The sequence below is a fragment of the Arachis hypogaea genome, chromosome 12 (genome assembly GCF_003086295.3).
Source record: "Arachis hypogaea cultivar Tifrunner chromosome 12, arahy.Tifrunner.gnm2.J5K5, whole genome shotgun sequence".
NCBI lineage: Eukaryota > Viridiplantae > Streptophyta > Magnoliopsida > Fabales > Fabaceae > Arachis > Arachis hypogaea.
In genome coordinates, this window is record NC_092047.1 from 98,312,827 (window position 1) to 98,330,257 (window position 17,431).

General features: G+C 32.4%; 1 protein-coding gene across 1 annotated transcript; it reads left to right on the forward strand.

Annotated features, from left to right (window-relative positions):
- The first annotated feature begins 13,754 nt into the window (after nt 1–13,754).
- On the forward strand, nt 13,755–17,140 carry LOC114924845 (uncharacterized). Its single transcript, XM_072208357.1, has 5 exons — nt 13,755–14,982; nt 15,064–15,147; nt 15,229–15,514; nt 16,500–16,690; nt 16,794–17,140. The coding sequence occupies exons 1-5, from the start codon at nt 13,755–13,757 to the stop codon at nt 17,138–17,140; spliced, it is 2,136 nt and encodes a 711-aa protein (XP_072064458.1).
- The last annotated feature ends 291 nt before the right edge of the window (nt 17,141–17,431 follow it).

The following is a 17,431-nucleotide window of genomic DNA, read 5'->3' on the forward strand; positions in this document are numbered from 1 at the left end:
CATTTCTCTTCTGTAAAATCTCATACTTCTTCGACTTAGTCTGATCTATTTCAAACTAATGCACTGTTTTTCTTCTTATTGATCCTATCGAATTTCTCTGATTTAAGAATTATCCTCGAAGTTGATAAACGATTCCTTTTTGACAAACTTCATTGCTTGTGCATCTTTGTTTACTTGCAATTTCATTCATTCTTCCAAATTCTTATGAGTGCTGTCTTTGTTGCTTGTCCTTCCTTTCAAAAACCTCGTGATCTTCTGAGTGAACTCGAGATATATATTAGTATCACGTGCAATCTTAGATATGGCAAGTAATACATTAGTTCTTAGTACACAGTTAGCGAATGCGGAAGGTAAAGCTTCTAAGTGTGCGATGCCACAAGATATTATGGAGCTTTGTTTTACGCAAAAAAAATTTTGTTGATATTGGACTTGTGACCGATAGTGATTTTGCAATGTTTTGATGAGGTTGAGAATCTTAAGTTGGGAATTTTGACGACGAATTATGTTAATGTGTGGCAAGTTGAAACCTTAGGGCTTGATGTGAAAACTAGTTATCACCACGGATGTGTCAGAGGTGTGCAGCAGAATGAAATCATGAGATTATGAAGTAAGAATGTTCTTGGAAAATTATAAGTGAGTTGAAAAGTGCCTAGTGATTGATTAGTTCAGGGAACAAGAGTGTTGGCTTTTCGAGTGCATTGTTTTTGCAAATACCTATCCTAAAAATTTGCATCTTAATGTGTTTCAAATTTTGGTAAAGTGTTGACACGATATAACCCCTTTTGTTTTGAACCTATTTTGTAACTTCTGCTTTACACCATGCTTTTCCTTTATTTCTAAATCTTATGGCTTATCCGCTATTTGAAAATTTATATATATGCCGAGACTGCTTGCTTTTCTAAAGTATTCAAAAGTAACGTATTAAAACTATGTATTATCTTGCGTATTACTTTAATTTTTGAGGACAAAAATTTTTATAAGGTGGGTAGGATATAAGACCTAGAAATTTTAGAAGATCTTATTAAGAGCTAATTTAGATTTATTTATCATTAAGTATTTTAATCCCTAAAATTATTTTATTAAAGATAATTAAAACAAATTTTGATTAATTGAGTTTAAAATAATTTAAGGTTTTATCTGATTTTAGAATTATTGAATTATTTTCTATATTTAAATTATAAAGTTTAGCAAATGTAAAATAATAAGAATTTTATATGATTTTGTTTATATAATTTAGATTTTGGAATTTAATGTTTTAATTTTTATAAACAAAGAAAATTAATTAGATTATCTTATATTTTAAATTAGAATACTTAATTAAAAGTTAATTATCGAATTGATAAATAAATAATATTTTTAATATAATTTTAAGGGATTAAATTAGATTTTTAATTAATACTCTATGCCCCTAATTTTATTAAAATTATCTAAACCACCCTATCCTAACCCTAATTCACCACCGCCATCTGCTTTCCCCTTATATTTCAGCCTTCAGGAAAAGAAAAGAAAAGAAAGGGAAGAGAGAAAGGGGGAAAACTGATCGGGGAAGGGGGGAAGAGAGAGTGATATCCGAGAGAGAGGGGAAGGGAGACACAGGAAAGGGAGAAGGGGGAAGGAGAGGAAGGCGGCGCGATGGGTGTCACTACTACCGCCGCTGCCGCTGTTGGCAAGGGAGAAGGATATCTGAGAGGAAGAGGGCGCCGGGGATGAGAGAGCTGCAACAGGGGAGAAGATAAGAAGAGAGGGAGCCGGCGCCGTTCAGCTCGCCGCCGTCGTTCGGCCTGTCGCCGAGGTCCCATGATGTTGCGTCGCCGTTCGTGCCACCGACCGATGAGACCGCACGAAAGAGAGCGAGATGCGAAGGAGAGGAGGCCACGGGTCGCCGTCCGTGAAGCTCGCCGCTGCTGCTATCCGTGCCACCCTTTAGGTCGCGTGGAGTAAAAAGGAGGCGCCGCCGTCACGCGCGCTGGTGCGGTATTTTACAACCACACTTACTAACCGGCAAGTGCACCGGGTCGTACCAAGTAATACCTTACATGAGTAAGGGTCGATCCCACGAGGATTGATGGATTAAGCAACAATAGTATTTGATAGGCTTAGTTAGACAAACAGAAATTGGTGTTGAGATGCAATATAAAAGACATTAAACAATATCAAAAATATTAAAGATAGGCAGATAAATAAGTTGGGAATAAAATATGGAGAAGATAGTTAAGGTTTCAGAGTTATCTATTTTCTAGATTGACTTTTCTTATTAACTAATTTTTAATCATGTAAGATTTAATTTCATGGCAAACTATTTGTGACTAGACCCTAATTCCTTAGACCTTCCTAGTCTCCTCTAAAATTCATCAACTGCCAATTCTTTGGTCAACTAATTCCAATTAGAGGGTGATGATCAAATTTCCAGTTATATGCCACAAGAACTCTAATTATCCAAAAATAAAGGGATTATATGTCACGTATCCCGTTAAATACAAACAATTAGAAATTCAGGATAATATGTTTTCAAGCTATTGTTCAAGTAAAGAGCTTTTCCAAGTTTTGCAATAACTCAAATAGAACATGGGTCATACTTCCGTTCCACCCAAATTCATAAAATAAATAACGAAAACAATTATTGAAATATAAATCAAAACATGAATTAAAATAGAAAAATAATATTACCAATCCATACAATAGACAGAGCTCCTAACCTTAACAGTGGAGGTTTAGTTGCTCATGGAAAAGAGAAAATAAGGATTCAGGTAAAAATGTACAGAGTTCCAATCTGATGGCATCAGATCCCTTTTTATATCTAATCCTAATAAATTTAAAAATCTAATATTTAAAATTAAACTTAAAATAATATCTTTTCCTAATTTAAGATTTGAATTTAAATTTGAATTAATTAACAGATCTTCAGTTGATGGATGGGGACCACTTGTTCTGTCCATTCTGCAGCTTCTAATCTGTGATTTCTGGGCTAAGAACTGGGTCAAAACAGCCCAGAAATCGCCCCCAGCGTTTTTCTACATTTTCTGCACGTGGCACATGTGACGCGTCCGCGTCGTCCATGCGTTCACGTCATTTGTGCAGATTCCAGTCCACGCGTTCGCGTCAGGCACGCGATCGCGTCATTGCAATTTCCTCCATTCCGCGCGGTCGCGTGAGCCATGCGTTCGCGTCGGTATTCGCTGGTCATCTCCTTGGCTTCTTCTCTTTCTCTGCAGAAACTCCATCAAATTCCGCCAAATGCTACCTAAAATAAATAAAATTGCACAAAACTCAAAATAGCATCCATAGTGGCTAAAATATAATTAATTCTTAATTAAACTCAACAAATTAGATGCAAATTCACTAGAAAAAGATAGACAAGATGCTCACGCATCACACGCCGTCACCGCTGTTGTTGGAAGCCGCGCCGCCGTGGTCGAGCTTTTGCCACTAGGAAACACCAGCTGCCACCACTACCATTCATGTCTGCCGCAGTCACCGTTGGAAGCCGCCGTTCCAGGAATCACCATCGCCACTACCGGTAAGGGAGTTAAGTTGGTTTTTCTTTTTGTTGAGTTTTTGGGAACTTCATTGTCACTGCATGTTGTTCAGGTCGCCGCTGCCGCTTGGCATGGCTATCGGGGCTGCCGCCAGATCAGTTCAGAGATCGCCACTGCTCTGTTTTCTTTTGCAGTAAGTATTTATGTTCTGATAACCCCTGTGTTAGTGTCCTGTTACGTGTATTAAAGTCTTTGCGATATTAATGTGTTTGGAATTAGTAACTGAGCTTACATGTGGCGTTTGGGGCTATTTCTGTTATTGAGAGAGCGAGCGAAGCAGAGGTTTTGGTTGTCGTCGATTCGGGTTGAGGCGAAAGAAACTCTGTGAGACGTTTGGGTTGTGGTTTCAACGTGTCGAGTGATATACCACTATTTTATGATATATTTTGGACTAAATTGAGTGAGTTTTGTCAACTATTCTCACACTTATTCATGTAAATTGCATATTTTTAAGTTTCCTTCCTAATTTTGTGCTATGATTAAAAACATGCTTCCTAGCCCTTAAAATTGTTAATTTTTAATTATTCTTTATTACCATTCGATGCCGTGATGTGTTTGTTAAGTTTTTTGAGGTTTATAGGGCATGAATGGCTTAAAGAATGAAGATGAAGCATGTTAAAGTGGAAGGAACACAAGAAATTGAAGACTTAAGAAGCGAGGAGCGACACGCACGTATAGCTGACGTGTTCGCGTGATCATGAGCATTTTTCAGTGATGCGTACGCGGGACTGACGCATATGTGTGGCCAGGTGCAAGGTTCAGCGACGCGTACGCATGGCCGACGCATACGCGTGACAGAGCATCACGTGCTGCACTTAACAGAACTCACTAGAGGCGATTTTTGGGCTGATTTGGACCCAGATTCAAGCCCGAAAATACAGACTAGAGGCAGGGATGGAGCTGAGACTGAACACACTACACTTTTCACTTTAATTTTAGATTAGTTTTGAATTCTAGAGAGAGAAACACCTACTTTTCTCTAGAGTTTTTGATGTTCTTAGTTTTGCTTTGAATTGGATCTTGAGAGGGCTGCTGCTACCTTCCATTAGAGTCATTGTTCTCATAGTTTTCTTCTCTATTATCCATATTACTCTTTTGCACTTGATTGCTTTGAATTCATATTTAGATCTTGTCATTTTTTAATTTTATTAATGTATTGAATTATTTTTATGTTTATTTTTATTGCTTGTTTGATCGTCGTTATTTACTATTAGTGCTAATTTTAATCTAATTAATTTCTCATAATTATCATGTCTTTTAATTACTTCTATTATATGTTTATAAAAATGGCATTCATGTTAACAGAGTAGATCTTTCAACTTGGATTGGGGGTTGATTAATTGGGGTCCCTTGAGTTGTGATACTCAAGTATTGATATGTAATTGGGAATTGCTGGCTAACTCAACTCTCACCAACTCTAGTCCTTCCCCATGAAGTGACTAGGACTTGTGGGCAAGAGTTAGTGATACTCACTTGACTTTCCTTCAATTGTTAGAGGATAACTAAGTGGAAGCAATGAACAATTACTATTATACTTGGGAAAGACAACAAGGATAGAAACTCTAATTCTCTCGCCTGATCAAGACATTTTATTTTAAATACATATCACCTCTTGTTATTTATTCATTGCTTAATTCCTAGCCATTTATTTTTCCGTTCTCAATTTCAAAAATACTCAGAAAAATCCTAACCAATAATTTGCATCTTGTGTCAACTCTTAGGGAAACGACCCGAGATTCTACTCCTGATTATTTATTATTAATTGTGGCACAATTTAAATCGATAGTGAAAATCTCATCGGTTAAGACTGTACTTGCAACGCTGTTTTAGAAAATATTTTTCAGGAATTCTTAATCGGCATTTTTTTCACCCATCATCAAGGTAGGGTTTTTTTTATACAAACTAATTTATTTTAAACTGGAATTGTTATAAATAGATATGGCTTGCTAAATGTATTTCTGGTGATTATGTAAGTCTTATGTATTATTTGATTTGTCATTGATGAATATGGTTGTTTGTTGAATTGAAATAATATCTGCTTTTGTTAAATAGAGGTTTCTGATTGTTTTGATTTGAAATGACCTTTAATATTTGAAAGTTTGAATTTGGTCTTATTGAAAACTGATTTGGTCTTGAACCCATTGGAAAGACTTTGCGAAAAGGTTTAGTTGGGACCTGAAAAGGGTGGCAAAGTCCAAGTTTTAGGGGAGATGCTGCCAAATTTTCATGAAAATTAAGATTCTGTTAAAATACGATTTAGAAAAAGAATGAATTTGAGAGATTCCATTACTTGGTTCTTGATTTATTAAGAAATAGATATTTCGAATTTAATCTGTTTATAGGAAGTTTATGTTTAAGATTGATTTAAATATGAAAGAACTTATGTTTTGAAGTTTGACTAAAAAAGTACTTTGGGGAGAATTTTTAGTGGATTTTAAATGAAATTGAACCTTGATTAATTAAGTTCATTTTGCTTTTAAAGTACTTTTTAAATTTTGATTTAGCAAGATTAAACAATTTCGGGCCTTTGGAAAGGTTATCGATTTAAGAATGAAATTGAATTGTTTTGGAACTTAGTATTTTAAACATGTTTTAGTTTTTGTTTTAACTCTCTATCTCAATTGACTTCAAATTAAGTAACTATGATTTTGGGAATTTCTAAAGAATTTAAGAAATTATGTAGGCTATTCTTCTTTAGAGTCTTGAGTCTTTGCCAAGGTTATTAATTGACAACTCTGATTTAAAATAGTTTAACAAATGATTTAAAAAGCAAAATATTTGTGTCTTTTTAAAGAGGATTGATTTTAATAGAAAAGTAGAATATGAACTTGGAACAATTGAGATACGAGAATTCTGAATTTTGAAACAAAGATGAGTTTGTTTTCTGGCTTTAAAGAAAACAGTAACTTGTGGCTTGAATGATAATTGATTTGATATGAATTGTAATGAAGTGCGGAAATGATGATGAATAAATGAATATGTGGCCTTTACACTTCTTTTATCTGAGACACGAATTTTCCTGGGTAAAGTACCGTGGCTTGCCACCACGTGTTCCAGGTTGAGACTCGATACTCTGTTAATCCTACGACGTAAGGGTGACCGGGCACTTATAAATTTCCGGGAATGGTACCCCCCATTGAGCGATTTGATATATATATATATATGAGAAAAATTTATGCATAGACTCATGGGGATGCACATCGGGGGACAGTCCAAGGGTTTAGCAAACTGGACTTGTCGAGCTGGCTTGATAACGACAGATGAGACCCACCAGGCATTCATCATAGATATGTGACATTATTTGGGTGTGCATATTGTAATTGGTTTGCGTATGTGTATAATTATGTCTAATTGCTAATTACTCTACTTGATGTAACTGCTTGATTGTGCTTGAACATTCCTACTTGTGTTTATGACTAAAAATTGATTGGATTGGCTGTTGTTTGAATTGTTTGGGCCTTGGGCCGTGATTGGTTATGAGATGTGCCGAAGGCCGTGCTTGGTGTGTTTTTGGTTTAGTAAAGTATGAAAAACTAAACTGGTTCAGCATAGACTTAATGAGACTATGCTTGGAACAGTTTGGTCATTCCTGCTGTCCAAGAAAAACTTTCAAGAAGGCTTTTGAATTTCTGAGAAATTAACAGCTTTCCCTTTTAGAAAGCATTTCGGATTTTGAATATTAAATCCTTGGCTTTTGAAAAGAAGCATAAGGCGGTTATTAATCATTGTACTTTAAAAACAATTTTATTTTCGTATCTTATTATAACAATTTTGTAACCCTATAGTGAGAACCCTTTCGAGGACGATGTTCTCACTCCCCTACAGATCTTTCCTTTTCAGGTTATGGACGACGGAGTTCGGAAGAGCTTAGTTAATTCATTTCTGTTTAAATGCTATGTTGCGTTGTATTAGTTACTTTTTCCCCTCGCCTTTATCCTTACAAATTTTTATAAGAGAGATAGGAATTTGGATTATGTAATGTTTGTAAAATTAATTTTATATATATATATATATATATATATATATATATATATATATATATATATATATATATATATATATATATATATGTGTGTGTATCCTTTGTAAGTATTAATATTTATACGGATGTATGATGTTACTTATTAAAAAGTCCGGTTATATGGTTTAAGTTTTAAACAGGCTCATATTTTAGTATTAAATATTGTAAAAGTCGTCGTAATTCCTGAGCTATCAAAGTAGCGCAGCCGGAAGCGTGACATTCTGATAGTAAGGGTGTTACACGCACCGTCCGATTTCTTTCAATCTAACACCACATACATGTAAAGCACCCGTGTTCTCCATAACCATGTCCTACCCCATTATTGCCTCCATATTAAAATTAAAAAGTGAACAAATAACACCAAAATAAAGAAATCGGTTTTTTGGGTTTGGAGAATACTGTATCATATGATAGCGCTCATATAGTGTGGTTAAAGAAAGTGCGTGTAGAAAGTAGGAGTCAAAGACGACATGAATAGAAGTGATGAGAAGTTATGTTGGACTTTTTCCATAGTTACTTCAACTTTCCCCCAAAAGCTACCTTAAAAGTTAAGCGTACTTTAAAAGTTTAAATTTTAAAAATTCAGTTTGGTCATTGTTGTTTAGGTCGTCTTTTAACTTTCTTTAATCTTAAAAATTTTTCTTCTTATTCTACTGTTTATTATCTATTAAATATACTTTAAATTATTTTATTTTTAATACAATAGTTTTTTTAATGGTTAAATACGATTAAAATTTTAAATTTAAATTTTGAGTCGATATTATTTTTATCTTTAATTTTTGTTATGATAATAACAAATAACCAAAAAACTACTTTAATAAATATAAGTGCCTCACAATTTCTCACTTCATGCGATTGATAATTCAAATAATGCACTATCATTTAAATATTTACCTATTATGCAAGAAATAATATATAAAAGTTATACATTAAATCAGTTTTATAAATATTTTTACTTGAAAAATTTAATATTTAATAAATTTTAATTACTAAATCTGTTACTAAAATTTTATTTCGTTAGCCAAATTAATTATCACATAGAATTGCTATAAAAAATTTTACAAATCAATTTCTTTGTTACTTAATAAAATTACAAACTTTTATACGAGTGAATAATTACTCATAAATTAATTAGTATTAATTTTTTATAATTAAAAATAATTATAAAATAATTAATTAATGGTATATATCAAGTAAATAATAATATAAATAAAAAAATTAATTTATAATTTTACAAAATAATTTTTAAAAAGATAATTATGCATATAATAAGGACACAGTACTCACAAATATACGTAGTGAGACTAAACCATATAAATAAAGACTAACTTTTTTTTTAACTTATCCTCATGTTTTTTGAAAATCCAATAAATGATAAAATAATTATTTTTAATAAAATATTCACTGAAAATTTTTTTCTACTTAAAAATTACTGAATTTTTATTATCTATCGAAATTATATTATTTTAGCTAAATAAATTTTGTCTTTATAATTAACTCAAATATTAGAATATTATCTTTATCTTTATAATTTTTTATTTTAAAGAATATTATAGATTAATAAATTTATTTAAAAAAATAAATTTATTCAAGGTACGTCAATGTGAGATAGGGAGAGTACGCAGAATAAATAAAGTTAAAAGAGTATAAACTTAAAATTTAAAGACTATGAAAAATATTATTTGTGAAAAATGTCAAATTTTAGCTATTTATTTTGTTTAAATAGAAGACTTGCTCATTTATTTTTGAGAAAGTATGAAGAGATAATAATATTAGTGTACAAGGTGTACAATAAGGATAAAAAGAAATTTAATTCAAATGATAATTAATTTAATTAATTTTTAATAATTTTTTATTTTAAATTCAAAAAAATAAGAATTTGCAACAACGGGCAGTTACATATACTGCAGACTCCCCTCTTCATATGTGACGTGACTTCTTTAGGTACCTTCTTCTCCTCCAGTCTCTTCCCTTCTCACCGGTAAAAGCTCCGCTAGCAACATCAACCGTCGCCTGTCCAAAGGACCGATCGATGCCGCACTGCGCCCCACGAACGTACGAGTCGCACACGGTGCGTCATTCGCGCAGCCTCCCACTATGCGGCCGTGCGGTCCCCTCCCGCAGCCGAGAATTCACCGTGACAGCATTTTCATCAGCTGGGGAATTCACTGTGATTCAACGGGCGGCCGTGCGACACCTCCCGCAGATCCATCTGCAGCCGCACTCATGATTTTCAAACAAGAAAAACCAGCGTAGAATCCAAATCGTCATTGGTAGTATGTCTCCAGAGTATCAAGTGTTAAAAACTATACCAAGAGTAAGTTTAAAACTTTATCATCTATGGTCAATTAACTAACTCATCTTCAAATTTTTAACCCAAGTTAAAAAAATATATATTCACTATTCTTTTTTCCTTTTCTACTTCCTTTCCTTAGTTGTTTTATTCATGCCTTGACTTCACTTTACTTCTTCTCAAGTTTCCACTACCCCAATAATAATTTTGACATTTTAATTCTAAAAAATATCAAATATGCTGGATGGTCAATTTACTGTATATGCAAGTGGTTATTTTAATTTTTCATTGGATGGTTATTTTATTTGATTCGGTTTAAGTATATACAATTAATAAATATGGATGGTCATTTCACTAGGTAGTCGGATGATTATTTTAATAACTACATGGATGGTTGTTTGATGGCCGGTGAGAAAGCTTCTAACGCCGGAGATGATTGATGAGAGTGGGATAGCAGACGGTTGGGGAAAGATGGTGTTTTGAGTAATTTCTTTTAGTAAATTAGGATTGAGATGGTTAATTTTTTGAAATAACTGTTTAGGTTTTTTTTTTTCTTTATATTGGGCCAAATTTAAAACTCATTGTACACATTGTTAAAATTTCTCATTATCTCCCTAACAGAGTTCTTTATTTATATCACAATTTAGTGTTCGTAGTTAAAATTTGGTGGTCAAACTTCGTTTTTATGGTAACGAGAATTTCCTGAAATAATAATAGTATAGTAAAAACCTTTGTTTTGTTCGTTTTTTGTTTGGACCGAACAATAACTTTTTTATCCAAATGTTTAAGTGAATGTTTGGAATAAAGTTAATAAAAGTAGGTATTAAATTAATTTTATAAACTTGATTTTAATAAAAAGTAAATTAGTATAAACGTAATTTATATTTGATAATTTTGTGTCAAAATAAATTATAATAAAATGAATGTTGTTTGAATTACATTGTTCAAAAAATATGTTTAGATAAAAATTATTAAAAATAATATAAATTTATATTATTTAAAATCATATTTATTTTCATACTATTTGACTATATGTTTTTAAAAAAAAATTATGTGTTAAAATTTAATATTTTTTTTGTAATAATTTTTCAATATTCTTTTTTAAGTATTTTCTTGTATTTAAGTTGATATTTTTAATGAAATTAATAATTTATATTATAAAAAAGATAATGAAAAATAAAGTATATAATAATTCAAAAACACATAATGAAAATTATACAAAGTTAAACAAAAAAATAAAGCTCCATAAAAAATATGTATTAATAAAAATGATTAAAAAAATTATATGAACAATGAATACTAAACATTCCATTACAAAAATACAACAATATAAATTAGAGAACATAAAAAAACTCTAAATAAAAACATTCATACTATGAACCAAAAAATAATAAAAAAATTAAAACTTAAAAAAGAATATTAAAAATGATAGTATAAAAAAATATTTGTTTGTAAAGCATGACTATAAAAAATGAGAGAAAATGACAAATTGATCCATAACTTTTTGGTCTGTGGGCATTTAAATTCTTGAGAATTTAAAAATATATTTAAGTCTCTAACCTCTTCAAAATCTGGACATATCGATCCATGAGTCTAATTTGTTCAATTTTAAAAATTCTCTCACGTGTGCATCCGTATCAACCAGGTCAATACAACGGGAGTCACGTTTGATTTTTTTGTTGAGTCTGACAGACCCAAGTGAACATGAGAGATCAATATATCTAGATTTTGAAAAGGTCAAGAATTTAAATGTATTTTTAAATTCTTGAGAACTTAAATGTCTGCGGATAAAAAAGTCAAGGAACTATTTGTCCTTTTCTCAAAAAAATAAATATAAGAATTCTGATGATCAGGGATGGATCCACTCCTCTGGATGTGGGGCAAGCGCTCCGACTATAATTTGAAATTTTATTGAGTAATATATAATAATAATAATAATATTTATTTACCCCCACTAAATTATTAAATTTGACCCCACAATAATTTTTTATTCAATTTTCAACACTTGATAGCCAATTTGAGAACTTCATATTAGATGTCTATTATAATGATCAATTTTTTAATTTAAATAAGATTGATGTTTTTTCTTAGAAATTGACTCAAAGGAATATTATCTCTATCCAATTGTGTTTTTTCTTTTAAAATTAACTTTAGTTTTTTTTTTTTTCATAATAACTACACTAATTGAATGAACTTTTTCAACTATGAATATCATCAAGAGCTAATTATATGAAAGTTGAGTTTTAAATAATTGTTTAACGACATATACAAAAAAAAAGACATTTTAATTATATTGTCAAGTTTTCAAAATATGAAATATAAAAAGTTAAATTTTAAATTATATGTTATTATTTAAATTACTATTTTAGTATTTTAATTTGTAATTAAATATTTTGAAACCTAATCATATTTTATAATAACAAAATATAATTATAACAACAATTATGTTACGTATACATAAAACAATCACTTGTACAGAATAAATCTTAAAATACAAATTTTGAAATACAAAATATACATTAAAAATAAGTTAAATGATATATGTATTTATACACAAATTTATAGTAGATAATTTGATAGCAAATTTTTTTATGTAAACGTAATATTTTTATTATAAAAATTATTATCATGTTATATATATTTTACCCCATTATTAAAATTTTCTGGATCTATCACTGCTAATGATTATATCTCTTATTCTGAATGAGATTGAATGACAAATTAAAATTAATAGAAAAAATTAAATTTTTTCAATTACTTTCTAATCTAATAATTTAACGTTAATGCAAAAGTTACTATTTGTTATTTTTGGTGAAGGGAGTTAAAATACAGAATTATGCTTGTGTTTAAAAAAAAATAGTCAAATAAAAATTTCTACTTACTTTCTGTATTTCAAACGCGAAACTAAATACACCCTAATTACTAGATAAACATATATAAACTAAAAAGTACAAACCCGATATTAAGTTTATAAATAGGAAAAAAATTTCTCTAAATGAGTTAAGGATCTAGGGTTATACAAAAATGAAGGCTTTTTTATTTTTATTTATTTTAAAATCTAATAATTTGATATTATTTTATTTTATTATTTGTATTTAAAATAGCGACCCATTATTTTATAACATTATTTTTAGTTGGTATTTATCTTTTTATATAAATTTTCTACTGCAATTTTGTCCCTTTTTAATTTTCTGTTTTGAGATGGCCTAATTTACTCAAATCGCTGGTAACAATATTATCAATAGTTGGTGATAATTCGCAAACATGAATTAATATAGGATAATTAATAATGATAATATTTTTTATACAATATACTCTTGAAAAACCTTTGGGGTTTGTAACTTAAGTACAAGGAATAAATGCTGAAATTGTGAAATAATTATTAGTGCCAGCTGTTAAGAAATATAGTTAGTTGTAGTTAGCTTGCTGCACGTGTTAATATGTATAAATGGCTTGTAAAATTCTTATTGTAAAAATTAGTTTTCATTTTCATCAATTAGAGAACTGCACAATGCTAATTTTCATTTCTCTTTCCTCCCTTCCAATTTTACATTCTTTGTAAACACAACTCCTTCATTTTTAACTTTTTGGTTTTCTTCCCAATTTGATTTCTGCTTCACTCTTGGACTCATACAATAGAGTCTAATGAGAGCTTGATCCTCTCTTCCATGAAATTTCACATGGTGCGGTGAGCGTGGAGGAGAGGTTATTGCTCCGATTAGCGAGACCGAGAATGGAAGATCTGAATCTGACATCTTCACAGATTCATCGACCTGGTTAATTTTTTGTCTTTCTTCCCCTTCCTCTCTTTTCTCTTTCTCAGATTTCGTTCCTCTTCTTGGAGCTGTTTTTGAAATCCCTTTCGATTCAACATTTCTTCGAATTTCTTTAATCTTGATTGACAATGGAAGCAAGTCAAAATCAGTCTGCAAACTTCAATTCAATGGATCCCCAATCAATTGCAAACTTCCTAAGTCAGATTTCAGGAATCCAGGCTCATGTGGCCAAGAACACAGTCAATCCGATGCAAGATCCAGTAAGTCCGTATTTTTTGCATCCTGGTGAAAGTCCTGGTAATCATTTAATTCTAGTTACATTGAATGCACATAACTACAGCTCTTGGAGCAGAGCCATGTTGTTAGCCTTGAAATCAAAGAACAAATTGAAGTTCATTGATGGTTCGATAATAAAACCAAATGAGAATGATCCCTTATTTGAAGCCTGGGAGAGGTGCAACACATACATTGTGTCATGGATAAATCTGTCTTTGAGTCCAAATATTGCAGGAAGTGTCATATGGAATAACAATGCCTCAGATCTTTGGAGAGATTTAAGACGCAGATACTATCAAGGTGACAAGTTCAGAGTGGCTGAATTACAAGAGGAACTCTTTCAATTGAAGCAACGAGATGCTAGTATAACAGCTTACTACACAAAACTGAAATCGATTTGGAAGGATTTGGACAATTTCAGGCCCGTTCCTAATTGTGAATCTTGTGATTCAATTTGTTCTTGTGGATTGAAAGTCATGAGGGAGTATAGACGCGAAGACCACACAACCAGATATCTCAGGGGACTTAATGAAAAATATTCTGTTCCTAGATCACAATTAATGCTTATGGATCCTCTGCCTGACATCGACACTGCCTTTTCCATACTCACACAGCAGGAGCGAAAATTTAATGAATCTCAAGAAACCAAAATCTTCCTCAACAAAGCAACACCAAACTTCAATGATGATAGAAATAAAGGGAGAGGCAGAGGAAGAGGAAGATCTAATGCAACTGGAAGAGGAAGAGGTAATAGGATGCAGTGCACCTTCTGCGATAAATCAGGACACACAATTGACACATGTTATAAGAAGCATGGTTTGCCACCTCATTTGAGGCAAAGGCAGTTTAGCAGCATCAATTACATGGCTGCTGAGGCACCTGCTGAGAAGAAAAGTGATTATCTCAGCCAATGCAATCTAATCAATTACCAGAAGGAAGCTAATGACTCGTCAAGCCTCGATCTCACTCCACACCAAAGGGAAGCTATCATCAAAATTCTCAAAGGACAGGAAGCTCAGCCGCAATCTCAAGTCACACCTCAGGTTCAATTTCCTTCAGCCAATCCTCAAATGAGTCAAGGTAAAACCATCATTTTAAAGTACAGTAGCAATATTTCATCCTTTGTTACTGCCAAATCACACCTCTAAGTCATTGACACAGGGGCCACTGACCATGTCACATTCAATTCAAATGATTTCGAAACTTACCAACAAGTCAACCCCATAATTGTTAGAATGCCAAATGGTAACCAAACCATTAGTAACATCATTGGTACCATTAGGTTCTCTAATCAATTATATCTTTCAAATGTGCTGTTCATTGCAGATTTTGACTTCAAACTAATTTCTGTTTCAAAACTGACAAATGGATTAAAGTACCAAATGCTTATAGATAATAAAATCTGTGAGATCCAGGACCAAACTACTTTGAAGAGGATTGGAGTAGCTAAATGTGCTGATGGCCTCTATACAATGGATAGTCAGTCTCTTAATCATGCAGCACACACAAACAACCATATCATGCATAATTCACATCACCCACATCTGACTGTTGCAGCAGCTGTAACAAGAAATAAAGTACCTGCAGATGATGCTCATTCACATACTGCAGCGCATGCACTTTGGAATTTTAGATTAGGACACATTTCCCAACACAGATTAGAAATAATGCATAAAACTCATCCTGTTATTGCCTGTAATGAACAAATAAACCCATGTAATTCGTGCCACTTGGCAAAGCAAAAACGATTGCCTTTTTCTTACAGCATTATTGAATCCCTCAATTGTTTTGATCTGTTACATGTCGATATATGGGGACCTATTTCAACTCCTTCAATACATGGTCATAAATTCTTTTTAACCATAGTTGATGATAAGAGCAGATATACATGGATTTTTTGCATGAAAACAAAATCGAAAACTACGGAACTCCTTAAGAATTTTGTAAAACTGGTTCAAACTCAATTTGAAAAGGTTGTAAAATGCATAAGAAGTGATAATGGTCCTGAACTTTCTCTAAAATCCTTCTATGCATCAAATGGCATCATACATCACACATCATGTGTTGAAACTCCCCAACAGAATGTGATAGTGGAGAGAAAATATCAACACATTTTGGGAGTAACTAGAGCACTACTTTTTTCATTCATCCATGTCAAAATGTTTTTGGAACTTTGCCACAACACTTGTTGTGCATTTAATTAATATACAACCTAGTAAATTTCTCAACAATGCATCCCCTTTTAAAGTTATTTTCAACAAAATTCCAAGCTTATCAAATTTAAGGGTTTTCGGATGCCTGGCATATGCATCAACACTTACAAATGGCAGGACCAAACTAGACCCAAGGGCTAGAAAATGTATTTTCTTGGGATTTAAAGAAGGCACCAAAGGCTTTACTCTCATGGATTTGAAATCTAAAATCATTTTCACATCTAGAAATGTCATCTTTTATGAAAACCATTTTCCATATTCCACACAAGAAACTGATTTACACAATGCAAATAATGACCAAAAGCATAATGCTCAAGTGCATAATTTTGATCCATTTGCATATGACTTTTCTTTTGTTGACAGTAATTTCTCATCTTTATCTAGGGTCAAACGAATACCAACTTACTTAAAGGACTACCATTGTAAGATAAATAGCACTGTTTCCACTTCCAATGCTCCTAGTAGGTATCTGATCTCACAACACATTTCCTATGATGCACTTAGTCCAAAGTACAAAGCTTTTTCTCTGGCCGTCACTACCAATGTTGTTCCTCGTGACTATGAGGAAGCTGCTGGTCACCCTTGTTGGAGAGAATCAATCCAAAGTGAACTAGAGGCGTTGGAAAAAAAATCAAACTTGGCGAGTTATGAAACTTCCTCATGGCAAGAAAGCCATAGGATGCAAGTGGGTGTTCCGTATCAAATTCAACCCTGATGGGACAATTGAACGCTACAAGGCCAGGTTAGTGACCAAAGGTTTCACTCAGATTGAAGGAGTGGATTTCATTTACACATTCAGCCTAGTGGTTCGCATGACAACATTGAGAGTCATATTGGCTCTAGCTGCGGCCAAGAATTGGCACATCAAACAATTGGATGTAAACACGGCCTTTTTGCATGGAGACCTCAATGAAGAAGTCTATATGAAGCTGCCACCAGGTCTGCAACATCCAAATGTTGATTCGAATTCAGTTTGCAAATTAGAAAAGTCTCTCTATGGATTGCGGCAAGCGAGCAGACAATGAAATCTGAAATTAACAGAAACTCTGAGCTCAGCTGGCTTCAACAAATCAGAATCAGATCACTCCCTGTACACCAAAATCACTGCTCAAAGTGTCACGATCATCATGGTCTATGTCGATGACTTAGTCCTAACCGGCAACGACCTTAATGAGATTGAATCCATTAAAAGACTGCTGGACCAGAAATTCAAGATTAAAGACCTGGGCGATCTCAAATACTTTCTGGGTATGGAAGTGGCAAGATCCTCAAAAGGAATTCACTTGTGCCAGCGCAAATATGCAGTCGACATTCTA